Source organism: Vidua chalybeata, chromosome 3, assembly GCF_026979565.1.
Source record: "Vidua chalybeata isolate OUT-0048 chromosome 3, bVidCha1 merged haplotype, whole genome shotgun sequence".
NCBI lineage: Eukaryota > Metazoa > Chordata > Aves > Passeriformes > Viduidae > Vidua > Vidua chalybeata.
The window spans coordinates 16678959-16706260 of NC_071532.1; the positions used below are offsets into that span (position 1 = coordinate 16678959).

Sequence of the window (27302 nt, forward strand, 5' to 3'; positions counted from 1 at the left end):
GTAAACAAATGTACTTACATAAGTATTGAGTCTTATAATCTTCAGTAGAATACAAGAACCAATAAACAAGTTAATTAGGTTAGCGACCTACAATAATGATGTTATCCAAGGAAATCTATGTTTACAAATTCTCATTAAATTTTGACTAAAATTCCATTTGCAGACAACCATTTGTATACCCTTCCACAAAAATAATCTGGCCAGATCCTGGAGCACTGATTAAAGCAACAAAAAATAAAAACTTACTGAGGCATCATGTAGAGTTTGTTCTCTCAACATGTATTCTGCAGTTAAGAATTTCAGCTTCTGATGGAGTTCCTCATTTTCAAGTAAAACTGCCTGTTCCTGATCTTTCACCCCACACAACTCCTCCTATAGGATGAAGGAATTGCATTTAAAAGACTCCTTAAGATGGCTATCAATATTGAAATGCATCTTGAGACCAAGAGTCTAGACAAACATTTTCAAATATTTTAAGCCTTTTAGAGAGACTAAGAATACTCAAAAGAAAGATTTTGTATTTTTGCAGCTTAAACTGCTATAAAACTTCTTTTAAAAAATGCTTATTTGTATTTGTGATAGGATGTAAAAATGTCTTTAAAGACCCTTAAATACCAGATACCAAGACACAGGGTAAAGGATCTACTGAACTGCATTTGGCTCAGTTTTGGTCATCACAGCAATCAGTCTCAAGTCTAAATGTAAGCTGCTTTTAATGCAGTTCTTCACATTTGGAGGACCAAAGTTTTATTAGGTCAAATAAGTTATCTGATACCTTGTAAAATTTCACTTCTGCTTCCAAATGTTTAATGTACTGTGACTGATCAGTGATTATAGGAACAAGATCGGAAAGGGCTGGTAGGTCTGCAGGCACAGCTTCTGGGGGCTTCTGAAGGAAGTAAAGAACAACATGTGTTATGTTCTGATTTTCCATTATTGCAGTAAGATCTTGCTTGCACACAGAATACAACCTACAGTTTTCTGGTAAGGCTTCAAAATGTACAAAGTCTTCTGGAGTCTTCTCCATTAACACTAGTTCACTTCTGAAGGAAAACAAGTATCTTTACGCATATCCCTATTTTTGAAACTCACATAATTCTAACACCGATGATTTTGGGTCACAAACATACCTTTTTGTGCAAAAATACTCCATGATATATTTCCTAAATATAATTGAAATCTAAAAGAGATCAAAGAGTCGTAAACCTACATCCTTGTTTTTAAACATTACTTTTCAAATATTCACCATTCAAAAAAAAACAAAGCAAAACAAAACAAAAAAACTCAAACCAAAACTGAACAAAACCCCCACGAAAATAAAAAAAAGCAAACCAAGCTAATAATGGCCATTACATCTACTAGTTATCTTATGTACAGGTTCTGCCAACAATGCATTAAAATTCCTTGACCAATCCTTATAAAGGTATAACCCTTAAATTAGGATGAGGTAAAAGTTTCTAGCAACAAAAACCTTACAGTTCAATTATACCAAATATAAGTATTGGCTGTTTTAAAGAGGGGGACACTCTTGAGATATCTGGAACCAGAATTGCAGAGACAAACAGAGGCTATCCAGAACCATCTGAAAAAACATCCCTTTAGAGAAGGAATTCCAAATTTGCCACATATTCTGCCTACCTCAGTAGACATAAGCCCCATGTTCTATTGACTCAGAATTAATTTTGATTTAAATTCTTAATCCTAACTACTTTATAAATTAAAACAAAAAAGGAACCACACTTGTTAAATTATATATAATATAGCCTTGATAATATTTGTAAGTCATCTGTTTCTCTGGCTCCTATTCATCCATCTCTCTTCTCTGAAAACGTAATGAACACCTTGCAGCTGAGACTTCCAGCTGCCTCCCTGACAAGATTACACCACAGCTGTGTTAGAAAATGTGGAAGAACTCCGTTTCTATTCAAATTATTTTTCACTAATGTTTGAACTGAGAAACATCACTATAATGTAAACAATAGTGCTAAGGAATTTTTCACTAAAAAGAAAATAAAAGGTAGCATATTTTCCCAACACAAAAAGAGCAGAGGACCTCTGTGACTTTTTTTTACCTTTTTAACAACATAATTGCTATAAATTGATTATAAATTGATTTGGGATTTTTAAATTAATGTTCTTACAATATAATGTGTAACAGGATGAAAGAATAGAGGTCACGAGACGCATGAGTTTAAATCTGGCCAAATATTAAAATCAGAACTGAAAGACACATCTGATCAGTATGAATTACCAAACAATTATTCCTGAGTCTTGGAAATGCTGTTCACCTTCAAGTAATTAATATTGAAAAGGATTTATAAATTATAAATGCTTAGTTGCTCTAGAAGCCAGCATTCAACACAGTGACAGTTTTGCCAACATCACAAATAATTGGGCCACCTTGTACTTTTCCAGAATGTCTTGAAACTCAAGCATCTAAACCACAGAACTAGAGAAACTCTGCCACCCTATAAACTGCCAGGAGACAACAGGAATCCATCACATCTCCAGGTATAACATCAGTGTCAGGAACAGAGGTTGGGTGCAGCTAGGTTAGCCAAAACCCAGCTCACAGAACTGCAGTTGTTATATGAAGCAATCTTGCTGGGCCTTGACCTCAGGTGATGAAGCATAGAGCGAAAGGAAAATTTCTGCCCAACTATATGGGTGTAATCAAAGAAAGCATTTAATCATTTGATGTCTATTGCAACTTTAATCTATGGGCAAGAAAAGGCAATCTTGTTGCAACAATATTATTTATACGTATGAAGTGTGGCAAGGGTTACTAAAGTGTATAGTTTTTGTGAAATGTCGTACTTTGCTGTAGATCCTGCAGTCATTTACTATTCAGCAGTCATCAGGTATTTCAGCATCACTCAAAGCAAAAGGTTAAGGTTACTCATAATCTAAGTTGCCTTTCCTTGACCTTTGAGAAATTGGATTCTTCTTATACAAGAAGCATTTCTGCAGTGTCCAGTAAATCACCGGACAAGCTCATATTTTATGAGGGCTAGGGCTTATTTTTGGTGTGTGTGCACTTTTGCAGTTCAACATTTTTTTGAGCTTTACACGTGGTCTGCCTTCAGAACACTTTCATATCCTCAAGCAGATGGAGGACAGCTGCAAAGGAGAATAAAGCCACCACTTCACAGAATGTCTCTCACTGGAAACTTCAAGAAGAAAAAATTCTGTACCAATACAGTAAATTCCCATTTTTTCTCTGTTTATTCCTCATTCCTTTGATCCACTCCTTGAAAGCACTTTCCCAAGTTTCTTAGATACAAGTATTCCATTTTCTAAATTCTCCACTCTAGTAGAACTTCCCAATATGAGTAGAAAACTCCACCAAAGATGGAATAAAGGATTCTTTTCCTCCCTTCCAAGGCTAAAGACATATTGATACTGATTCAGGTCAATACTGATTCAAAGTCAACCAATGATCAATCCCTTGAGCTACAAAACGCTCTTTCCTATGCCATTATGAGGCAAAATACCTGGCAGGACAACTGTACTAAACCCGTGGATCTTGGAACACTCAAAAAAGTTAACTTTAAATAAAATTCCTTAATGTCAGGACAGCAGAGCTATGCTCATTACACAGGCTGAAAGCAACACAGCAGGAATACAGGTTTTAGATTATTCTGCTGTTAACTTTGACAGCAAAGAGCTGCTTGTCTTGCTTAGTATAAAGCAAAAATATTCAGTGTAGGCCATCAAAAGATAAAACTGCAACAGTGCCTTTGAATTATTTTTGTGTGGAGATTCTAGCAACTCTCAGCTGCTCTGTAACTGAATGGTGCATCACACGTACTGTGGTGCACTTCTGCTTCAGTAAAGCAGCATCTGAGAAGCCCTTGTAAGGGAGTAAACAAACTTTGACAGAGACCACTGCATTTTGGCAGAGAACTACAAAACCTATTTTTGCATTAACACCTCTAACTCTTTCAAGAAAAAGCATAGTTAAAGCATAAGAAGGACACTGAGAATCCTTAAGGTACAGTCAAAGGAAAAAAGAGGCTGCTTTTTCAGAAATTTTTCCTTGTTGTCTATCCCAAGTGTTTTCAAAACACTACATGGTCAACAAAAAGAGGAGAAAAATATAAACCCTGTATTATAGATTCCTTTTTTTTCCATTATGGTCATAAGGATGTTCTGGTTCTGGTCATAGCCTCAGGAAGCTCCCATATTTAAGATTGTAAAAATGATTCAATGTTTCTTTTTTTCTCTTTATACTAAAAATCAACATGCATGCCATCAAACAACACAAATGAAACCAGAAGAAACACACCTGGAATGAATTCTTCCTTCTTGAGGGAGACTCTTCACTTTCCATTCTTTCTTGGTGTTGCAACAAAATTTTAAGTTGGTTAACTAGGAAGAGATAAAAACCATTATAACCAATAAATAAATACTTTTTTTATTGAAGTCAGTATAATTCCTAACAATGTTTAAACCATTTGCTTTCAGAGTTATCTTACCTGCATGACTGTGCTGCAGTTCCTGACTGGCTGCAGTCCCACAGTCATCATTGTCCCTGTCTGCATTGTCACTGCCCTCATCCACAGAGGACTGGTCAAATCCAGTGCCATCACCTTTTGCCAAGGCATGTTTCAGTTGAGAGATGCTTTCACTGGCACGTTCTAAAAAAACCCAACCACATCATTAGCCACAATAAACAACATAAAAGAAAAGATGTACTGGCTGGTATTTTACATAGGATAAATATGAGAGAATTACAAGCATTCAGCATGTGTCTAGCTTGACTACTTGACTTAAATTCAGCTACTGGAAGCAATTATCTAATGTAAACAGCCAAAAAAAACCAACTATACTTGCAAAATATTTACTAAATACTAATATTTCAGAGAAGAGCTAGAGATAGCATCTTAGCCCCTCAATATATTAGGACTCTGCAGCAGCACAAGTAACACTATACTTGACCCTAAAATATTTCCTAGCATATGCACCTTCCTTACTTTTCAATAAACCTAAAGCTCATGCTACATTTTCTACAATATGCAGGATTGGAAACAAAGAAAAATGTTTTTGCATTTTAGTGATGCCACCACACCTTATTACAAAGCAACATGTCACACAATGATACAAATACCTGAGTAAAGGAAGTAATAATTCAGCAAACCAAGCCACCATAAAACAGTTATTCAATAAAGACCAATGACTTCTGAACAGTGTGAAAAATAACAACATACACTATTCTAGGAAAAAAAACCCAACAAACTCAACAGAAAACCTCTATCCACATAAATATAATATTTTCAGGAACTGACTTAGTGACAGATGATGCAGTAAAGGTCTTATCTAATGTTCAATATATTTTTCCTTATATTCCTTTCTTAATTTTTTTATTTGCTTCAGCTGAATTCACAAAAATCATAAGCATATTTTAAACAGTCAAAATTCAGTACAACAAACCCAAATACCATTTACAAGGCAATGACTCAAAAAAGAAGGGTTAAGGTCAAATATTGCACTTTTGGCATACTTAGGCTTTTCATCTTTTCTTGAGCATTCCAGGATGCTACGAGGGCGGAAGAGCTAATTGAGAAATGGCAGAAGTATCTCAGTGATGCAATGGCTTAGATATTTAGCAAACTATGTTGCAACCATATGTTGCCAAGAAGTGTTCAATGTCATTGAAGTTGTCATGTGCTGTGTCATCTGAGAGTATTAAAGTTCTTTCATTTCCCCACTCCCTGTAGATGTCTGCCAGAGAACCCCAGAGTAGCAGTATTTGCTCCCTAGCCAAGGGACAAACAAGACAAACCAAATCAGAACCAACCAAGCCCATATATATTGGTTTTCCCAGAACTCTCTCTTTGTAGTACTACAGCTTCTGAACTCCAAGCTATTACTTCATCCACAAAGATAACAGAGATCTTCTTACACTCTGTCCCCTTTTCCCATAAACATGTAGGCCAGTAGTAGTGAAACACATTAAAACCATTACCAATGGCACACTGATGCCAGTTTTTATTTGACTACACTTTCCTGCCTCTGAAATAATGTCACCACATTCTGGAAAGTATCATCAAGTATTTGCTTAAATTTCTTAACAGCTTGCCTCTTTCCAAATTACCAATGTTGCTGTCCTAGGCAAAACACCACTGGGAAACTGGGAATTAGAAGGTCCCAATAGTGTGGCTTTACATTCACCAGATACAAGAGATCCAACACTTACTTCAGTAAGAATTGAACTGGATGCCTAAAAGGGAATAAGTACATTACAGTACTTTTTATTTCCAGAGTAAGGAACATAATTTTGGGCATTAGGATAAAAGACAATACACCAAGGAGTGGAAGGACTATCTATGTTGTTTCTTACAATATAAAAATATTATTTTTAAATATGAAAGATATTTAAAAAAACATTGTGGATGCAAACTACAGGACAACAAAGAACATCTGCTTAAAGACAACATGATTAATCTTTAATGAATTCAGAAGCAATTAATTTTTAAGTCTCCCCAATTCAATCTGTTTCAGTTAAGCTACTTCTGTTATAGTACATTTTATAGAAACACAGCCTCAATGAAAACATACTGCAAAACCTACTCATATGCAGCACTATGATTTGCATATCAACATCAATCAGCGCTTGTCTTTTCAATGTCTTAACAAGACTCTACAAATAAAATCCAAACATGTATTCCTGTTCTATGCTAAAACATCATTGAAGTGCTATTTCCTATTGGAACAGCTGACAATATAATTGAATTTGGACTCATGTGGATTGAAACTTAAAAAAAAAAACTTACTATTAAGCCCTTTGGTTTTCAGTGTTTAAAGGATCTGAGATGATTATGAAAAATGACAAGCTAGCACCCAAATCTGATGGATCAAACTCAATACATTAAAAAAAAAAAAATCAGTGTAAGAACAATTTGCCATTGAAGTCAAAACAGGAAACCCAGAAGGCACTGAACTAGCTTAGCATTGCTCAAACAAGAGATGTTTTCTCAGGCACTGCACAGAACTCTTTAAAAAGAGCACTCCTTTAAATGAAAGCACCAAAGCTACCTCAGTCATGGACTCGGAAATGCCATAGAAAATACTCTGACAGCAAAAGAATCAATCATCCAAAACAACAGAATTGCCTGAAAGACATGGAAAATAACTCCAGCTGGTAGAATCATTAAGCAGCATAAACTGAAGAAAATAAATGGCAACTCTATGAAAAAGTTGTCATAAGTCTGTCACCCAAACCTAACAGTCCAGTTCTAATAATGCCTACAAGAACATGAAGTTAGTTACTGGCTATAAATTGAACAGCATCACTTGCTGGTATCTCATGGTTCCCAATCAGCAAACAACCTTAGAAAATTAGAGAAGGAATCACACTGATTCTTTAAGTCTTAAAAAAACCCAAAGCAAACCACTGTAGAATTTTTGTGAAACAGTAACTGACAAACCAGGTAATTAGACACACTAGTGAAAGCAGAAAGATTATAGTCATTTAAAGAAAACTTTCCTGTCCAAAATGAGATCAACATTTGCTTCCATTGACAGCTAAAAATCTAAAATATACCATATATCTTTTCAGTCAAGTAATTGCTGAAAAATACTGAAACTGAGAATTTGGTTATAGGGTTTTTTGTGTTTAGAACATCTTGGAACTTACTTTACTTCCCATTCGGACATCCAGCTTTTCATCCCATTTTTATTGGCTGCCAAGCACAGGTATGCTACCATGGAAGTAACACGCTATATGGTAGTTTTGAGACTAAAAATAACCTGTCTATCACTACCTGTGCTGCTAGGATTTTACATGCAGCAATGAGCAAGACCAGGCTGTTCATCAGTCAGGCCTCAAAAGATCCCAAGGTGTGTGAAAAGGTCAGCTGTTCCAAAATATTGAATCCTTCTGATTTAGTTTCTTGGTCTCTTTTTATATGAGAAATAGGTAGTTTTCAGCATAACTTTTACTAAGCTATCATCTTTAAAAGCACAGCTACACCAGTCATTGTTACAAGTTCCTACACCAGCCCTTCCTGCAGAGCATAAAGCATTTGCCTAAGTTCTAGAAACCCTCACACATGAAAACCTCATTTCCAAGTTCCTTGTGGCAGATTCTCCACCTTTAAAAGAACATTTTATGATCAGAAGAATACCTAGAAACACCTGCCAAATAAAAATAAAAAGCCTAAGCAAAAGAACATTAAGAATGTATTTCTAAGCTGCTTCAGTGTGACAGCTAACTCGCAGTGATGGAAACTGGGCCACATACTCACTTCTCCTAAGATGGCTTTGACTTCCCATCTCTCCTGTATTATTTTTGGAACCACATAAAACAGCCAAAAAATGAAACTTTATTCCAAAAAGTCTTATCTTGTCATCTGTTTCTCTTAGGATTTGCATCTCCATTCTCTGAAATTATGTAGGACACTGCACTCAGCAATGCAGTGGAATACAGAATGTAATTTCCACAATACCCTAAGACAGACTTGAGGTAGACAAGTGTATCAGGCTCAGTACCTAAAAAGGATTGTTTGCCCCTCCTTTGCTCCTTATACTGTCTCAGGTCCAACAACGAGCGAGCGCTCTTTACTCAAGAGGCAGGAAACTCAACAAAAAAAATATAAGCTAATAGTTCTATGTTCAAGAAACCAGAAATATGCTAGAATAAAAGAACTGGACTCTAAACAGCCTTCTCAATTTACTGCTGTTAGGAGAAAAGGAAAAAGTCACAGGAAGACATCACACTCTGCTCTTGGCAGTAGTACAGTAAAAGGGCCATTGGACATTCACATTATGCCTGTCAATTTTCAGTTATTAATATGAATACAGCAACACACCACTTATTGTCATTTACAAAATACCTCTACTCCCCTGAGAAGAACTTTTTATTAGAAATATTATATCCTAAAGTTTTTAAGGTTCATTTGAAATTGTCTCAATTATATGAAAGTTTACGCAGTAACCTAATAACCCCAACTGTACAAATACCACCTTCTTAACTTAGTACTACACATAGCATTAAAGACTTTCATTATACAAGGTCAGGAAAAGCTACATTATAGAACCTTTGTTATTTATCAAAGCCTCTCTGTTGAGCTCCAAGATCAGGTAGGTCTTAATCAGGTTTTTTTGGTCCAGCTTTCTGCCCTCTGGCCACCAGACTCGGTTTTCTGAACACTCAGCTCCCTGTCTTCTGAGGGACTTCCCTTTGCAACAAAGGACACTGCCCTGAAATAATCAGTTGCTCTTTGAGAACTTAAGCACCCTTCCATCACACTGAGTAAGGCTGCAAAGTGATTCTTCTGGTGTCCAGCATGGGTTGCCATGAGCTCAGCCTGCATCCAGATAATGTCAAGCATTACAGGCAGGTTAAGAATGCTTTATTTCAAAAGCATCAAATAATGCCCAAAGCATGCCACCTAAAATTGCAGAACCTGGATGACAGGGTTCTCCCAATGGGGAGAAAAATCTCAAGCTGTATAACTATATACGAGAAATAGGTAAAGCATTAAATTTGACAGCTTTGAGAGTAACGATGACCTATTTGTCCTACAGTGAATTCCTAACACAAGTGGTAATGATGTGGAAAATGCTGTACAACTCAAAGGAGTTAAAAATTGTACATTGCTGAGAAATAAAGAGGTTCTTTGAGAAACACAACAGAACATATCACCCTGTATTGGGGCTGTTTGTGCATCACCATATTGATTTCTACATGAGAGGCACCCTGAGATGTATGAAATCAAAACTACCTTGGCATCATATGAAAAGATAATTCTTGTTTCCAAGAATGTAAGGGGGAAAGGTTCACCAGAAATTCAGGTTATGAAAACATTTTACAAATATAATGGATCCAGTGTAAGGGGATCCAGTCAGAAAAAGGCAAAACGAAAATCAGTTGTATGAAGAGAATACATGCATCCAATGTATCCATTAGATATGGTGAGCTCTAACAGCCTCACACACAGTTAAACAGCCCTGATATTTGTCATCCTAACTGTTCTGCCATAACTGTTAACTGCAAGTGTCAAGTAACATTACCATGCCCATTTCATCTACAGGAAAGTAAACAGAAATTATTCCTCAAAGTTCTATCTTGTGGAACAAAAGAAATCTATCGCTAATGTAAGGTACTGATGCTCCTTTGAGAAGGAAGTAAAAAAAGTATTTCCTGAGAATCAAGTAGCTATTTGAAAATGTTTCCATCGTTTTATCCTTGTTTCTTTCTTCTTCTTTTTGGCAATGTTGTTTCCTATGGCACAGGAAACATCCCAACAAGCCATGTGGGGGTGCTGTGCTCAGAACACAACTTTTCGCACCAGTCGGTTCGCATACCCACAAACTATCCACTGGCTTTCTTCAGAATTCGGATATATACTTTGCCCAGTGAGTGACAGTCTGAAGGCTGGTAAGCCCAGGTGTCACGGCTGACAGATTCAGGTGCTCTCTGTCAGGCTATACACCACGCTTCTTGGACAAGGCGGCAGGTATGAAAACACTCGATGACATGGGAAACAACCACTCTCATTAGAATCCATTTGTACCCTCATCTTTACCACGACTAGAATCCGCTGCTTCAAGGATGGCCAAAACGCTCACACGAACCAAAACCGCACCCGAAGCAGCAGCGGTCCTGCCCGAGCCGAGTTACGGTGACACGAGCGCGTGTCACAGCAAGAACGGCGCCTGCGACCGGGGGTGGGGACAACCAGGCGCAACTTCCCTGCTGCGCGCCCGTCCCAGCCCGGCCGGGGCTCTCCTCGGGGCGGGGGCAGCCATAGACCCGGGCGGCGGCTGGGGCGGCCCGCCCTCACCCCGCGCCCGTGCCGCTCACCTCGGAGGCGCCTCTGGTACAGCTCCAGGGACTCCTCCAGGGCGCGCTCCCCGCGGGGCGCCCGCATCAGGGCGCCGCTGGCTGCCGGGCAGCAGCCGGCGCTGTCCCCCGGCACCGGAGGCTCCCCGCGGCGAAGCTGGGGGACAGCAGTTCCACCTGTTCTACCTTCCCGCATGGGGGTCTCCAAGCAGCCACCTGCGGGGATCCCTCCGGCTCCTGGTGGCTGACCGTTGCCGTCGGCCGCCGCAGCCGACACTAGCAACGCCAGGAATCCGTCGCGCTTCCCGATGGCGGGAATACCGCCGCCAGGACTACAAGTCCCGGCATGCACCGCGCTGCCGGAGGCAGAGTCCCCGCCCACCGCCCACCCCCTGCAACCGGGAAAGGGTGGTCGCCGCAACCCGTCTCCCCTTTGTTGTGGATCGCGGCCGCAGTCGCGCCTGCGCACAGCACAGCCCGTCCGCCTACGCCCTCGGGCCTGCAGCGGGCTCGGCGCCGGTCCCGCCACGGCCGGGGCGGATCGGGGCGGGAAGCGCCGTTTACCTCCCGCCATCGCCGGCGCGGGGAGCGCCCGCAGCTCGGGGAGCGCTATTGTCTGCGGGCCGCGCAGGCGCGGCGTGGCCCCGCCGCCGCTCGGCCCCGGCGCGTGCGCAGTGCGGCGCGGTGCCGCGGTGCCGTTAGCCGCCGCTATGTGCAGGGAATAACGCCGGGGCCGTTGCCAGAGGGACACCGAGCGCTCCGCCCTCGCTCCGCATCCCGCGGGATGCCGGCTCGCTGAGCACCCGCTAGCGACGGCCCCTCCCCGGCGCGCGAGCCTCCTCGGAGGGGTGAGTGAGGATGATGCTGCCGCCGCCGCCCCGGGCTGCGGGTCGGCCGGGAGCCGTGGCGGGGAGAGGGGCCGCGGTCGCGCCGCGGTCCGCCCGGTGCCTATTGTGTCAGGAGGTACCCGCCCGCCGGGACCGGGCGGGCTGCGGCCGGCGGAGGGGGAAGCAGCACGGTCTGGGCACAGCCCGCTCCCCCTCCCCCGTCCCCGCCGGGCCCGTAGCTTACTCCGCGCCCCCGCCTCCCTTTCCCCTCGTCAACGCGGGGGGATCGCCGGTGCCAGGGGGCATTGCCTCAGGCGGGACGCGGACGGCATCCCACGTCTGGCATTTGGTGCTGCTGGATCCCGCTGCCCGCATTTCCCTGACCCTTTCCGCCCGCGGGGCGCCCCCGGCACACCCACCCATCCACCCAACCCCGGGGCTGCGCAACCTCCCCTCCCGCGGGCGGATTTCCGCGATTCCAGCGGAGACGTTTCCAGCGGTTTAGGGTTTTTTTTTGGGTGACCTTCTTTCGCTGCCTGCCCCGGGGCTGGAGGCAGCGTGTTTCTCCGGATTTAAAAATCAGTGACGCCCTTCGTCTGGGATGCGGCGTTTCTCCCCGTCTCCTTAAATAATGTCTTCTGTGAAAGGGTGATAGAGAAAATCTGCGGGTTTCACCTATTCTCATATTGCGTATTTCCACCCGACGAGTCAGGTTCCCTGCTTCCGAAAATATCCTCCCGAAGGCGTGAGCTTTTCCTTTTTCGAGGTGCCTCCCTGGAAAAACATGAAATCAGGGGTTTTGTCCCCAGTGGCGAGGGGCAGCCCGGGCCCACTTTGTGTGCCCGCCGTGGGGACGAACGGGTTACTGCGCTAACAAAAACCCCATGGCGATTTTGGAGCAGAAAGCGGCGTCGCAGCGGAGGAAGCGGGCGGGAGGGGCGGGGACGCTCCCCGGGCCCCCCGCGCCCCGCGGCCGCCGGGCAGCGGGGCCGTGCGAGCCGGAGCCTGGTGGGCACGGCGTGCGCTGCCCGCCAGCGCCGGCGGCCGCGTTCTGAGCACTTTTTCAGCATAAGCCGACAATTAGCCCATCAATGCTCGCGGCTTGATGGGGGGAAAAAAAAAGAGATGTAGATGATATGCTGATGAGTTGTGTATACATAAGGATTGCATTATTGTGACAAGAGATTAGATAGCATCCACTGATCTGCACTTGGAGGAAATTATTTTCTTCCCTGTGAAAGCAAAGGTACTCATAAAATATTTAAGCACTTTGAAAGAATAAAGCCTGTTCTAGCACTGCGATGATCATCTTTTCTCCTTTGGAATGCCATTCAAGGCTTTGTGATAGCGTTCTTGGCCTTGGGCTTGCGTCTGCAAAATGATATGTGGGATGGGACAGTTTTTGCAAACTGAACAGAGACATGATTACATATGCTGTGATTTTCTATGATTAATTTCCTCTGGGAATTACTTTATGTCCAGATGCTGAGCAGTCTGTCTTGCAAAACTCTACTGATATGGAAGCTCCTCAATTTTAAATTTTATTTAATGGGGAGAAAGTTAAACACTGCAAAGAATCTCCCTTCACTCTTAGATTATCACATTTTTAAACACTTTTTCACTTTCATGTAAATGTTCTGTTCTTGTTGGCTTTTTTTGCCCTTTGTCTGATGGAGGTTAGGAAGGCTGGCTGAATAGAGTAGTGCAGCTGGGGATACAAAGAATTTTGTCAAAATCTCAAGAATCTTGAAGTTATTTGGAATGGATCAGATTAAAATGCTTTCTTTAATTCTTTTGAAGACAAACCATCTGACTTATAAGTTGTTACTAAACCTTGGCATGACAGTGCATTGTTTGGGGAGTGATTTTGACATATGAGTATTTCCCATATCTAATCTGACTTTTGAAAAAAAAAAAGGTGATTTCTATATTGAGTTTCATCTGCTGTAATGGACTTGACAAGCAAAATTTCTTAAAAATTCTGTTGATAACATACAAGCCAGAAAAGCTCCAGATTACGAAAATGAACTGGAAAAGTCTATGTTCAGTTGTAGGTGAGAGCTTAGAAGCTTCCTCAAATGCCTGGAATGAAACCCAAGGCATGAGTAGTTGCAGAAATTGATTTTGCAGTACCATTTCCAGTTCTTGGCATTGCAGGGAGAAGGTATTTAATGTATATTGATACCATAGTATCTCCTTGATTCTCCTAACAGGACCGTTTCCATGTTAGCACTGCTTTTCTTAGCTTTGCAGGCAGAATGGAAGTGAGATACAACAGATTGTTTTTACTTTAGCTAGAAAGCAAAGAAAAGCTGTGAAATTCTGGTTTTCCTTTAGAAAATTCTAAAGACATCAGATATGGAATACATGCAGATAGGAGGTTTTCTACAAATAAATTCTCTCTGCTTCTAGCACTTGTGAGATTGTAAAAGGACCCAATGGCACTTCCCCCTCTTTGAAGAAATGCATAACGTAATAAAAATTGATTGTGTTGTGACCAAGGGACTGCAATTTGAGAAAAGGAATTTATTTGTGACTGAGGGATGGAGCTTCAAGTCTGCTAGCTGGGAGCTGGGGTTAGATGTGTGTATCTCCTCTAAGGTGCACATCTTCACTGCACTAATTGAGCCTGTGGGGGCCTTTCATTGTCTGTTAGGTTTGTAATGCTTTCACCAGAGGCCTGCATGTCTTCCGTTCTGGTATTGATCCTTGCGTGTATCCATGCATTTTCGAGGGACTGGTCTACTGAGAGCAGCTTCCTTCAGTGCTCAGTGCTAATGTTTCTCTGGATCACAGTCCACCTAGGATGCTGAATGGGGGAGGTGTCATGGCAAAAAGTAGTATGTGATTAACAGAATGCATGCAAATAAGGGTGGGAAGAGAGTTGTTTAAACGACTTCATGTGTGTCTGTTGTACATTTATACATTAATAAAATATTAAAAAATACTAAAATAAATTGCAAATGCCTAGTTCTATCTTGTAGTTTAGTTTCTCTGACTCTACCACCAAAAAGCTGGGAGGCTGTTTTTATTCTACAGGTGTGTTTATGGATAGAGTAATCTTTTGAGTTAAAATTGTGTTTGACCTTCAAAAAACCCTTATGTTTTAAATTAGTATATATAATTTTTTATCATATGTCAAAACCAGCTTCTCCTAGAGGTTTTAAATAAAAGCCACAATTATATTTTAGTAGGTTGCTGACATAATTAAGTGTCTCTCAAAGGGGAGACCTTTGTTTGGGAACATACTCAGTGCTACGTCACTGAAATTGAAGAGTCCTGCCAGCTCTTAGATTGTGCAGGAGAAGTAAGGGAGTGGAGTGGATATTGAAGAGGCTGACTAGTTGTTCTCCTATCTTAATGGCTCTGTGTGGAGATTCCCAGTTACTCCCTTCTCTTTGGGTTTGGTACAGCATGGCTGCACTGCTTTGTTGCAGTGACTCTGGTAGTTTACGAAGTACATGAGAAGTTAATTCACTCCAATAACCCAGAAGAACACTATTTCTTTTCTTTTTGTTTTGCTCTTTTTTTTTTTTTCCCTTCCTCCCTTGGATTAGCAAATTGAATTATCTTATTGTGTGGCCAGATGAGTGCCAGAGCAAGTACACAGAACGGGGTCAGCAGTGTCAAGGCAGGAAGAGGGGAATACTCATTTTTCCAGTAGCACTGGATACAAAGATACATTTTATCTACTTTACTGTCCTATATGGCTGTCCCCTGCACCACTGCAGGCTACTGCGGTCAGACAGGAGGTAGGTTATGTCTTAATCCAAGAAAACAAAAAATTAAGATACTGGGTTTGTTCTGTTAGTCTTTACTTGAGGTCCTTGATATGTAAAATGTCCGCAGCCACAGACTAAACATTCAGAAACTATTGCTGGAAGAAAAAAAAAAGTTTTTCTGGAAAGTAAATGTTAAAAGAGGGAGGATGAGTAGTTCTGTTAAGCATTGTGGCCTTTGTACTAGGATAAGCAGGATTTTTGTTCCAGTCTAATGTTGGTATCTTCTCCTTTATGGGATTTAGGCATGTAAATTTTCAAGTATTTTCATAGTTTTGTCTCTCCTATTTACTAGTTTTGAAGTATGTGGGTTTTGTGAATTGTAGGAAGGTGCTAGTAGGTAGGGTTTTAGAGAAAGGGTGGGTTTTTAAATTCAAAACAGAGATTAAAACATAGTTTTTCTTTTTATTCCTTGAATAGTATGTGATAAATTTTTCACATGTGAGCCCAGCAAATCCCAGCTTTGTTTCTCCTTCTCTTTTTCTCCTCTGAGAAACTGTTATTGAAAAAATAGATTTTTCCTTAGCTAGGTGCTTTTCAGAGCTTTGGCATCATCCACTGGTGGGCTGATTCAGATCCAACAACTGCAACCCTCTTACTCTCTTGCTCCTTTGGTTGGTTTTGCTGCTTTTATTGCAAGATTTGGTGTTCTTGTAATAGGGTCTTCTGTTTACATTCTTTTGAACTAAAATGTTTTATATTCTGATCTAGTCAGTGAAACTTAAAAAGGTATTGTCCTTGACAAATAGCTGAGTCTTCTGAAGAAGACTTCTGTGTGGTGCATTTTCCAGATCTCATTTTGTACTTCATTCCAAATAAAATTCTGGTTCTGCTCATTTTGTTTTTTTCCAGGAAGAACTGCAATTATTGAGCTTTTCAGAGACATAATAACAGAAGTGGTGCCACTCCCTGGCATTTCCAAGATGTTTCTTTGTGCATGGGGTATTTACTTAGTCTTCAGCTGTGGTATACGGAAAAACTTGTAATCAATCCATTAGCAAGTCATTATGGCCTGAAAGTAGTAATACACTCAGTGCATTTAATCAGATGTACTTGCAACTTTTCCCTCAAAATTACATGCCCAAATAATTTTGTTGATGATCTTTCTATTCATTTGCAAATATTTGCCCATCTAAATATGCATTCTATTCTGTGTTCAAAACCAAAGCCTTTTCAATTTTGTCTTATTTGTCTTCTTGAAGTGGATTGCACTTCAGAATTAGGAAGAAAAATGCAGGAAGTTAGAGTGTCGTGATACCTTTTCGGTTTTCTCATGAACATCCTTACTTCCTGCTTGCATTAATCCTACCTTCTCTCCTCTTTACCCTGTGTCCTAGCTGATTATTTAGTCCTATGGAACTGGAACATCACAGGAATCTTGATGTCAGGAATTATTCTACTTAACTTCATCATTTAATTTACTAAACCAAAAACACTTAAAGGGTAATATTGTAGTTTTATTGTAGTTTTATTTATTTTTTTTTTCCTTTGGAATCTTCCTAAAAATGGCCACCTTTTTTTCTGACTTATACCCATTTTCTTTTCTCCAAGAATAGGTATAACCTGGTGCTAAGGGAGAGTTGAAAAGAGTGCAAGCAACATTTCTTGGTTTCTGCTGAGGCATTGCTAGTCTCCCATCTATTTTCTCCTTCAAACTTTTGAGTCAGGTATAGTTTCTGTTCAGGATTGTTCCTTCCACTTGGTCTTCATTTCCTCAACTGAGTCTTGAAAAGGCAATTCAGTAAAAATGACCTAATTTTTAATTCATGTTCAGCAATATATCAGCTTAATTAAATAATTAAAATCTTGGTTTTCTACAATTTTTTTTTACAGCAAAAAAGCTGTCCCAGTTTTGTGAGATTAATGATGATTCCTCTTCTGGTCATTCATCTCCTCTTTCTTTAAGTGGTCATATTTTCTTTTTATTGTACTTGGTTTCCAGAGGGGATAGTCAGGTAAAATGAGGGTGAAACCCTTCTTGTAGGAATGACTTTTTGAGGTGATTCACTAGTCAAAAACACAAGCTTGAATTTTATCTTCAAGTTGACTGTAACACTGGCTATTACAAATATTTTTTTTTAATTTTAAGCAGAAATTAGTCAGGAAGCCTTTAAGGAGCCACTGAGAACCCAGAACTTGTTGTTTAGCTCTTGCATTAGCAAAGAGTTTGAAGAATGATAGCAACTTGTTGACATAAGAATTATGGAACCTGTATATTCTTTTCATGTTACAGATAATATTGGCCTTGGTGATCATTTTGTGTTTGTTTTACTTTTACAGTTCTTGCTGATAAACATAATAAAAGGTCTTTTTCAAAAACTGTTTTTCTTCTAAGTGTTACTCAGTCATCATGCTCTCATAGTCATTTAAACATCATTCTGATTATTTTATTGGGCCAGATTGGTGATAATTGGGTGGAGCCTTAATTTTGAAGTCATTGTAGACTAAATCATCAAGATTTTTGAACAGCCTTAGTGAAATTAATTAGTTCTAAGTATGCCATAATTCCTGCCTGTTCGTTTAGATAAGTGTTTTAGTTTCAAGTCTTAGCATTTTGATCACAAATTCCGTAGCATATTTTTAATGAATTAAATCTTAATTAATCAGCTTTTAAATTCACCTTGTGATCTCTTTTAGATAAGCTCCAGTCCTAATATATTACAAGGAATCCTATGCCTAACTATTTGTGGCTGAGAGCTCTTCTGAGATGTGCAATTGCATGCCCACTATCAGTCCTACAGATACATATTACGTAGCATATCAGAAAGAAGCATGAACTCATCAAGGTCTGAAATGGATTGGAAGCATATGAGTGTTTTTTATCTGAAAACAGATTCCTGATGGAGAGAATTGTCTGCAGTTGTTTTATGGGGAGCTGCAACGAGGCTTTTGATGAACATGCTTTTTTTCTCCTTCTGTAGATAGTACTGGTTTTTTTTTTCTTCTTCCGTAGATAGTACTATGTGGCTTTGTTCTCTTCAGTTTTTGTCCTAGCTGGAGAACAGTAAGAAAGATAATGTTGCTGGCACAGAACTGGAATTAGTGAAAAGGAATGCTTGGATATAGTCAATAGGAATATTATGAAAAAGAATAAGTATTTGAAAGAAGAACACTACCCAAAACCAAAACAAAACTAGAAAAAAAGAACACCAAGAATAAGCAATGGACAAATACATTCACACAAAAAAGTCAGGTTGAACTTAAGCTTGGACATAAATTGAGTCAATCACTTGAGGGCCCAGATATGTCACAAACTTTTTTTAAATTATTTTTTAAGTTTGACAATAACAATATTTGAAATAAGGTAGCCATTGCAGAAAATTTATCATTGTATCTGTAATCATAGCTTGCCACTTTGTGCTGTATCTTTATACCCTGTTTGTTTTGTTGGCTCTTTTTCTCATTCCAAATTTTATTTTTGGCTTCCTTGAGCATGGGTAAGTTTCTGTTTGCCCCAGGTCTTAGTGCAGTCAATGGATCTTCAGGTGCTGCAGATTACATCTCTGTATGGCAAGATCTGTTATTACATAGCAACACAAAACCCAGTATAATTCTTATCTATAATAATATGCAATAATATATGCAATTGCGTTATGTTGTTTAGCTTACTGTAGGAAGTTTAATGCTTGTCATTAACCAATATTTTCTTTTTCCATTTTCCTGAAATAAATACTACTTTGTCTAGTATTTGAAACTTCTAAATAATGCATAATTGTCTTGCATACTGGATGTGTAATTTTTCTACCATCCATTAAACAAACACACTTTGCTTTTCTCCATTTTTGTGGCCTGATTGCATTTTCTTTAGCACACTTTATTGGCAACTTCAGCTGTCAACATTAAATCTGTTAGGTGTTGCCTTGTTGAAGCTGCAAACAGCAACAGTCACTTCCCCCTTAGGGCAGACTTACACTCCAGAATCTGGTTTGTATTGAACTCTTGGAGGATTGTCATTGCACAAGGCTTGTTTCAAAGTGCTGCCTGGTTACTAGCTTTGAGGAGGTCACTGTTTATAACAGAACAAGGAACTAAGACAACCTTTCACTCACCTTTCAATACCTGCATGTAGTTGAAGTGTTTTAAAGTTTTTTTTTTTTTTTTTTTAATTCATCAGGGCTTGAGTTCTAGTTTGTTAAGAAGTGAGAAAATTTTTGACAGAGTTTCTGATATTGCTTTTGGTCTTAAATTTTACTTACCTCATTCATGTATCCCCCACAATAACCATTTTCAGTTGGTTTGGCTAATATAGCTGGGTATTTACTTGAATGTCTAACAAGATGAATTTCTTTTGATGTTGTCTGGACAGACTATAGCATGTAGTAAAGTCTTCTGAAATGTGGTAGTAAAAATAAAGGCTGAACCATCAAGATGTGGGAGTGAACCAGGAAGTCATGAGTTATTCATTGTCCAGTTGAGGCAAATGGAACCCCTTACTTTCATTAAAAAGTATGAATATTATCAAACATACTACTATTTTTTGCATGGTTAATGAAATTAATTCAAACAGCACAGTGGGACAACACTAGTTTAAAGAGGTTAAGATCCTTGAGTTCTTGGATTTTGTGAGTCTTTCCCTTTGTGCAGTTTCATTCCAAAGCCAAGAAAAGCATTAAGCCTTGCTATTTTTATCTATTGTGGTTTTTGGGGGACAATGTCATCGATCTTCAAAAAAATTTATTCAATAATGTCCATGTATTGTTTTATTTATATAGTTCTTTCCATAGGAATTGTTCCTTTCTATTCATGATACTTATTCACATTAGGGGTGACTGATCTAAAACAGATTTAGAAGACCAATTGCATTAGTGCATCATGAGATGAGAAACTAAAGATTTGATCATTGGGTGTGTTATAAAACATGGTTGAGCAAGTGAAAAAGAATAAAATTACACACTGAAACATTTTACAAAGTATATAGTTACAATATGTAATGAGTAAATATGAAAACCTACTTTATATTTGAATAGAAATTATGGTGAAGCACTGGAACAGGTTGCCCAGGGAAGTGGTTGATGTCCCATCTCTGGAGGTGTTCAAAGCGAGAGGGGTCCCTGAGCAACCTGGTCAGTGGAATGTGCCCCTGCCCATGGCAGGGGGATTGGAACTTGGTGATCTTTGAGGTCCCTTCCAACTCAAGCCATTCTGTGATTCTATATTAATAGTCCTTACAGTTCTTATAGATTTGTCTAAATATAAGAAGTCATGTGAGGCTTAGGGTGTAATTGCCTTGTGTTCTCGTAGCGGCCTCAGCGGAGCTTGCAACTGGCTGTCCTGGTCCTGCCCTGTTCTCCCCTTTTCTGCCACTCTCACCTGCACAGCCTCACCCCTTTTGCTTTGGTCCTACCCTGGTGTGTAGCTTCTGGGCACCATTCATTTGTTTATGGGAGTGGAGAAGAGCACAAGAGTTATTCTGTGGCGAGCTGAACATTGAAATAGCCCAGCTCAGCTGCACAGGCACGTGTGGCCTGCAGCTGCGGCAAAGGGAGAAGTCCTGACTTTGTGGTTGGGACGGGGCGAGAGGGTTGGGATCCTGACAGCAGGGAAATGGCTTGAGCTAATGTGGAACTGCAGCTCCTTCACTTTAGCATTTATTTGGTGAGGCTTAAAACTGCCCCTTTGCCTGTCCACTGAATCTTCGACACTAGGGTTGAAAATAAGTCAATGCTGTGAAGTTCTGGGCATGCAAGCAACTTATGACAGGATATCTTAATCTGTGTATTAGTGTTGTCAGTACATATGAATTAGATAGTATATATTAATTTTGCATAGTAACTCCTGCTCCATGGCAGATGCAGGGAACACAAGGTACTTCACACAAAGTAGGCTCCTTGAGATTTGCTGCAATACAAATGTGTATGCAGGAGCTGCTAATAAGGAAGAGGTGCCACTCTATAAATTTCACATCCCATACTGTTCCTATATTTATATCTTTAAATTTAATTAAGCTATCTTCCCCAATTCAGCTAGTAAAACTTAGGCACAGGCTGCTTCCCTCTCATAAATTCTGCATACACTGGAATTTTACCAAATATTAAAAGCTGTGCAGAATCTGAAAATGTGTTTTCTTTCTCTCTAACCAAATCTGCAAAAATATCTGAAAAGCACTTTGAAGTTGAGGATAAATTTTGAATAAAAATCAGTCTTTGGAGCTCTGTTGTTCATAGAGGGTTTTTTAACTACTTAGAATGATAATACAGATAATAAAGACTAATTGTTTTGTCATGATTATTCAGTATTCTTTTATTTTTTCAGCTGCCTTTCTGTCTGCAAAAGATTGCAAGTTGTTAGTTACTGATATATTCTAGACCAGCTGTTTTCTAACTGTATAGTTCAACTTCTGTGAATGTATTGATGGATACAGTTGGACCATTATTGATGAAACATCTCTTTAATCCATTATGGTGCTTGTGTGTTTATCTTGCAATGCCATGATAATGCACTCATTTTGTTAAAAATGCTTGTGTGCCTGGACGGGGTGGTCATTAACCTGCTCATGTTGGGGACCAAGTACAGGGAATGTTTGTATTTTTTTCTTTCCCTCCCTCTAGCATGCAATACTACATGGCTTGTGAAGTCAAGGCTAAAGGGAAAAGAAACCTCACTTCTGAAATTCTGGCATCATTGGGAAAATGCTTTGCCTTTGATTTGAAGTAAAGCAACCCTGTTAGGATAAAATAGAAAAACATGGCATGCGGGAGAACAAGTAATGTTTGGTTTCTTAGGGATGTGTCCTGTGTCCCAAACTACTGAATCTCAACATGCACATGAGCTCACTCTTGTTGTGTGGGGAAAATAACTTGTTCTGTTCCCCACAATGTTCTGTGGGGAAAATAACTTGAGTGGCAAATGCCCTTCAAAGGCAGTGAGAGCACAAAGGAGCCGTGAGAGTACAGAGGAGCCATGTGAGCACAGGTCAGCCAGCAGGCTGTAAGGAGCTGGGAATTGTTGAACTTGTAGCACAATGTTTCTAGTGGGAAAACAGACTTGTTCTTTTGAACTTGTTCTGCTCATCTCTGCATTTTCCTGAAACTTTGTAACTCTGAAATCTCCAGCTCTCTAAAGCTTGCTGTTGCGAAGAATGATTGGTGGAAACAAAATGTTTGAAAACAAAATGAGGAAGCCTTACTTCCTCACATAACTAAAAATGGTTTCAGTAAGAGTTTTAATTGCTAACTGTGTGGTAGAAGGAGAAAACATTTTTAAAAAACCCTGATGCACAGGGATTTGCACCTGAACATGAGGAAGAACAACTTCACTGTGCAGGCACCTCACACTGGAACAGGTTGCCTGGAGAGGTTATGATCTCCATCACTGGAGGTACTCAAGAACTGCCTGGACACAATCCTGTGCCATGTGCTCTAGGATGACCCTGCTTGAGCAGGGAGGTTCGACCAGATGACGCACTCTTTAAGTCCTTCCAGCCTTACCCGTTCCAAGATTCTATGAAACATAGAGCAATTTAAAGAATACAGGATGTGAATTGTTCCAGCCTTTAACAATGGAACTCATACTGATCTGTCTTAAATTCTTATGCTCTTGGCCATATTTAGTTCCATCTTAAAGCATTGTAAAATATTTTTGGTTAACCAGAAGATTATTTCTTTACTGCAGCAGCATAGTCAGTGTTGCTTAACACAGCAGCTGAGCTTAACAGAGTTTGAAGTATAATCTTTTTGTTGGAGACATAAAATGAGTAACTTCCATATAAGTGTGGGTGGTTCTTAAACTAATCAAAGTCTAAGCCTTCAAACTTACTCACTAAAGTGCAAACAAAAAGCATGACTTGATCCCTTTTCATGGATGGGGTTACAGAACCACTTCCTCTTGTTTGGTTTGGTGCTTGGAGAAATATGTGTAGTTTGGAGTTCTTCCCATTTAGCCTTCCCTTTAACATCTCTTCCTTTTTTTTTTTTTTTTTTTTTTTTTTTTTTTTTTAAGGCAAAAAGTTATTGAACTTACAATGGAAAATCTATATAGATTTCCTCCCATAGATTCCTCCAGATTTCTGTCCATTCATTTAATAGCCTTTAAAAATATTTGTAGTATGATACTAATAAAAGCATTTTCCAGTGGTCTCCAAGTATTCTGAAATCAGTCAGATTTTTGTTGTAGTATTTTGCAAAATATATGCTAGTGTACTGAATCAAGTTTGTTAAGTCATTGTTAAACTGGCTTATAAAGTCCACATGAAAATAGTCTTAGTTAGCAGTGAGGACTTCTGATTGTGATTTAGTTGAGGGGTTGAAATCTACCTGCTCAAACAAGTTCTTACATAAATATATTGAGCTCTATATGCACTCTATGTGTTAATTCTGAAAGTTTATTTTGATAATTCACTTTTAACTGTTTAACCACATTCAATAAATAAGAGATAGTAGAAGAAAGAGAATTAAGACTTACCATGCTAGTAGCTACATTTCTGTTGGCTGCACACAGGAGAGGAGTGAGTAGGCACCAAAAGCAGATGTGGAATAGCTTCTCTGTGGGGACGCTATTTACATTTTAAAATCTTTGCAATAAGTAGAATGGATCATCAAAACCACAGGTATTCTTAGCATTTGTGCATATGTCTTACCCTGCTTTCTGTCTTGCTGAATTTCTAATACTGTCGTTTTGACAGCTGTTTTTATATGATCATACATTGAAAGTGTTTGTTACATTTGGTACCTTTCAGTTTCATTTCATGGGAAGAAGAGAGATAGGACACAAATATTAAAGAAATGCCATATTCCAAACTGCAAGATTAGATTTCTTTTGGACTGTTTGGCTTCTGATTAAAGAACCAAACAAATAATTAAAATATAAGTCTTATAATTTTAAGCCTTCTTCTACTCAGTTTTTATATGAATCTCCAGGAAGAGGACTTCCTATCAGGAAAAGATCTAAAAATGAAATCTTAATGTTTTTGTCTGATATTGAAAAATGTTGAAAAAAACCCCAGATCTCTTTACATCAGAGCTACCATGCTAAGTTTCAAATAATTTTGATTTTAAGCTTGTCCTGATGTTTATTACGTCACAGAGTATCCATGTAGCTCAACATAATTATGGCACAGAATAATTTTTATGCTTTGTTCATGCACACACACTCTGCCTCTCTTCAGACAGTGAAGATTTCCTAGAGCAAACATCTCTTGCAACTTTAAGGCTAAAGTTTGAGCTTTTTTTGCTTGCTTTGTAAAATAAGTTCATCCAACTTTTTTTAATGTAGGGCTTGTGTTACTGATCTTGGAACAAACAACTCAGCGTATTTCCAAGAAAAATACATCTGTGGACTTGGCTGTTGAGGGTAATTGTAAAAAGCTCCAAAGCATTCCATAAGGGAGAGGATAGAATATATCAAATATTTTGTGTGGAATATGATAAATGTTTGTCATGTTACAGTGGAGGTGTAGCAAAGAATAACAATTGAATACCTTTTTGAAGTTATGTATCTGTATTGCTATGAATGGATGTGGGGATTGGTAACTTTGATATCAAGAATTGTCCTCCATCACTTCTGCTTTCATGTTCTGTAAACTTATGCATTGTGTCAAGAAGTAAATGGAATTGAAAGGAGAAAGGTAGATATTAAAACTACTTCAATACTTCCTTTTCTTTGGAAAGTAAACTTTTTTTCATACTCACAAAATAAATAATTCCTAGTATGAAGGAAGAAAAAATGTGCATTGCCTTGAACGTAATTTAATCTTACTAAGTATCTTGAATCACAAGCTAAACTCTGTATATTTCACAATTTTGGGGAAAGTGAAATCACCACCCTTGGGGGGTTAAGAGGTCCAGTTTTATTTGCAAAATGCTGTTTGTTTTTTCAGTAGTGCTCAGGGCTGTGGTCAGTACTTGGCCACAGCAAATAAAACCACCTCATCACACACAGCCTACAAAATCACTTGAAATATGCTATGATGAAGGCACTCCGAATAGGAAATGGAAGAGGAGGACTTGACTGCTTCTTTTAAGATTGCATTCTGCCCAAGTGCCATACCTGATTTGTATTTGTTTATTTATTTTCCTGTTACACTATCTCAGCAATAGTGTAGTGTGATCTGGAATGGAGGGAAAGGAAGGATTTCTGTAGCTTTCATCTCAGGGAGCTTTTTCTTAAAGATGATTTGGTTATGATTTCTTTGGCTGGCTTGCCACAATAGTTTCTAAAGGCTACGTATCAGATGTACTGTTTTATTAACACACTTGGCATGCTAATCGCTCCAGAGATGACCTCTTTTGACCATATGAAATAGGGAATTTTTAAAATTTCTTTTATGCAATTCCTTAATCTGAATGAGAGTGATGGACAAAAAAATGAACACTCGATTGTTTGAACATAAATTAAGCTACTCTTATAAGCAGTAATTAGCCTTTATTTTAGCTGTTTATTGAAAGCAGCTTTTGGAAAGTATTGCTGTTCAGTGTGGGGAGGCTGCAGAGAAATACTTTCACAAGAAATGATTTCTTGTTAATGATTGTAAAGATTAGTAATACAAAATGAGCTGTTTCTTTAATAAATGCAAAATGTCATTATTGTCTGGTAACAAGGAATAAAACAAGATAATTCTTTCAAGTCTTAATGGCTTTATCCTAGTGGCTAATAGCGGAGTAGGTTTTAATGTTTAGATAGGATAACTTAAAAGGAAAAATTAAATCTTCAGGTACTTCTCATTACTATAAGAACAATATATATATATATATATATATATATATATATATATATAAAGGTTTATGATTATTGTGTAAGACTGTATTCATGTACAATACCAGTCCTAAGCAAAGTTTTCTAATCAGGCTGAGGATCTGCTTGTTTGCCAGTATTCTCTGTAAAGATAATTCAGTATTTTATTTTTTTTGTCAAGTTGGTGTAGTACGTTGTTTCAGTCTGCTGTTCTTAATACCATTTGATCTCTTAGCTTCTACTAGGGATTTTGATATGTTGTTTCTTTCCCCCCTTAATAGCTTCATAATTTACTTTTCTTTTGAGGATAGTGACTTTGCCACTTCGCCTGCCAGTTCCCTCTGGACCTGCTTGTCTCTCATCAGATTCAACGGATTTGTGCCCCTTCAGGTTCTTTAGGATAGGACCTAAAGGTGGTCTCTTCAGCTTCTTTAGGCTCTCTCTCTCTTTCCTGATCTCTTACAGCAGATGTTTTTTCGTTCTCCCAGTCCTTGCCTTTGTCTTCTGTGACTTGGGTAGTGTGGCTGGAGCTTTTGCTAGTGAAGAGCAGGGCAAAAAAAATGGTTGAATAAATCAGCCTTCTCCATATCCCAGGTAACTAGGTCACTCTTTTCCTTCTGGAGAAGGAAAATACTACATTTTCTCTAGTATTTTTTTTCTTGACATATCCAAAGAAACTCTTCTTGTTGTGCTTGGCATCACCAGCCAGATTATTCTATTAGGGCACCAGCTTTCCTCGCCTGATCCGTAGCTGTTCATACGGTATTTCTGCCAAGCTGCTTATCCTTGCTTCAGTCCTCTGTAGGCTTCTTTTTTAAGTGAGTTTGGGTTTGTCCAGAAACTACTTTTCATCTATGCAGGTCTCCTGGCAAATCTGCCCAACTTCCTCTCTGTTGGGATGCATCTCTTTTGAACTTGGAAGATGTGATCCTTGAATATTGATGAGCTTTCTTGAACCCCTCTTCTCTTCAGGGCTATATCCAACTCTTACTGAAGAGACTGAAGATCCCTGAAGAGGCCAAAGTCTGCTTTCCTGAAGTCCTTAGAGTAGTGAAGACTGTCCTTTCTGTCCACCCTCCTTGCTGCTCTAAGGATCTCAAACTCTTCCATGGAGCCAAGGCTGTCTTTGAGATTCATATTCCCCACCAGCCTCTCCTTGCTGGTGAGAACAAGGTCCACCATCCCCTCTTTGTTGGCTCCTCTAGCATTTGCAGAATGAAGTTAAGATCAATGCATTCC

The 27302-nt window shown here is 39.3% G+C and overlaps 2 protein-coding genes across 11 annotated transcripts in view; one reads left to right on the forward strand and one right to left on the reverse strand.

Moving 5' to 3' along the window:
- SDCCAG8 (SHH signaling and ciliogenesis regulator SDCCAG8) overlaps positions 1-11438 on the reverse strand; it is a 104045-nt gene extending 92607 nt beyond the window's left edge. For 2 of the 3 annotated variants that reach the window (XM_053937277.1, XM_053937276.1), the window contains exons 1-5: positions 10811-11342; positions 4479-4640; positions 4289-4371; positions 776-889; positions 247-372 (exon numbers count right to left, since the gene is read on the reverse strand). In XM_053937277.1, the coding sequence (XP_053793252.1) occupies positions 247-372; positions 776-889; positions 4289-4371; positions 4479-4640; positions 10811-10985 (660 nt within the window). In that variant the 5' untranslated portion in view covers positions 10986-11342. The other variant, XM_053937279.1, reaches the window with a different exon arrangement.
- Positions 11439-11539: 101 nt separating this feature from the next.
- CEP170 (centrosomal protein 170) overlaps positions 11540-27302 on the forward strand; it is a 92241-nt gene continuing 76478 nt past the window's right edge. For all 8 annotated transcript variants that reach the window (XM_053938769.1, XM_053938771.1, XM_053938774.1 and 5 more), the window contains exon 1: positions 11540-11637. The gene's annotated coding sequence lies outside the window, so the exon portion shown is untranslated. The remainder of the gene's footprint in view (positions 11638-27302) is intronic.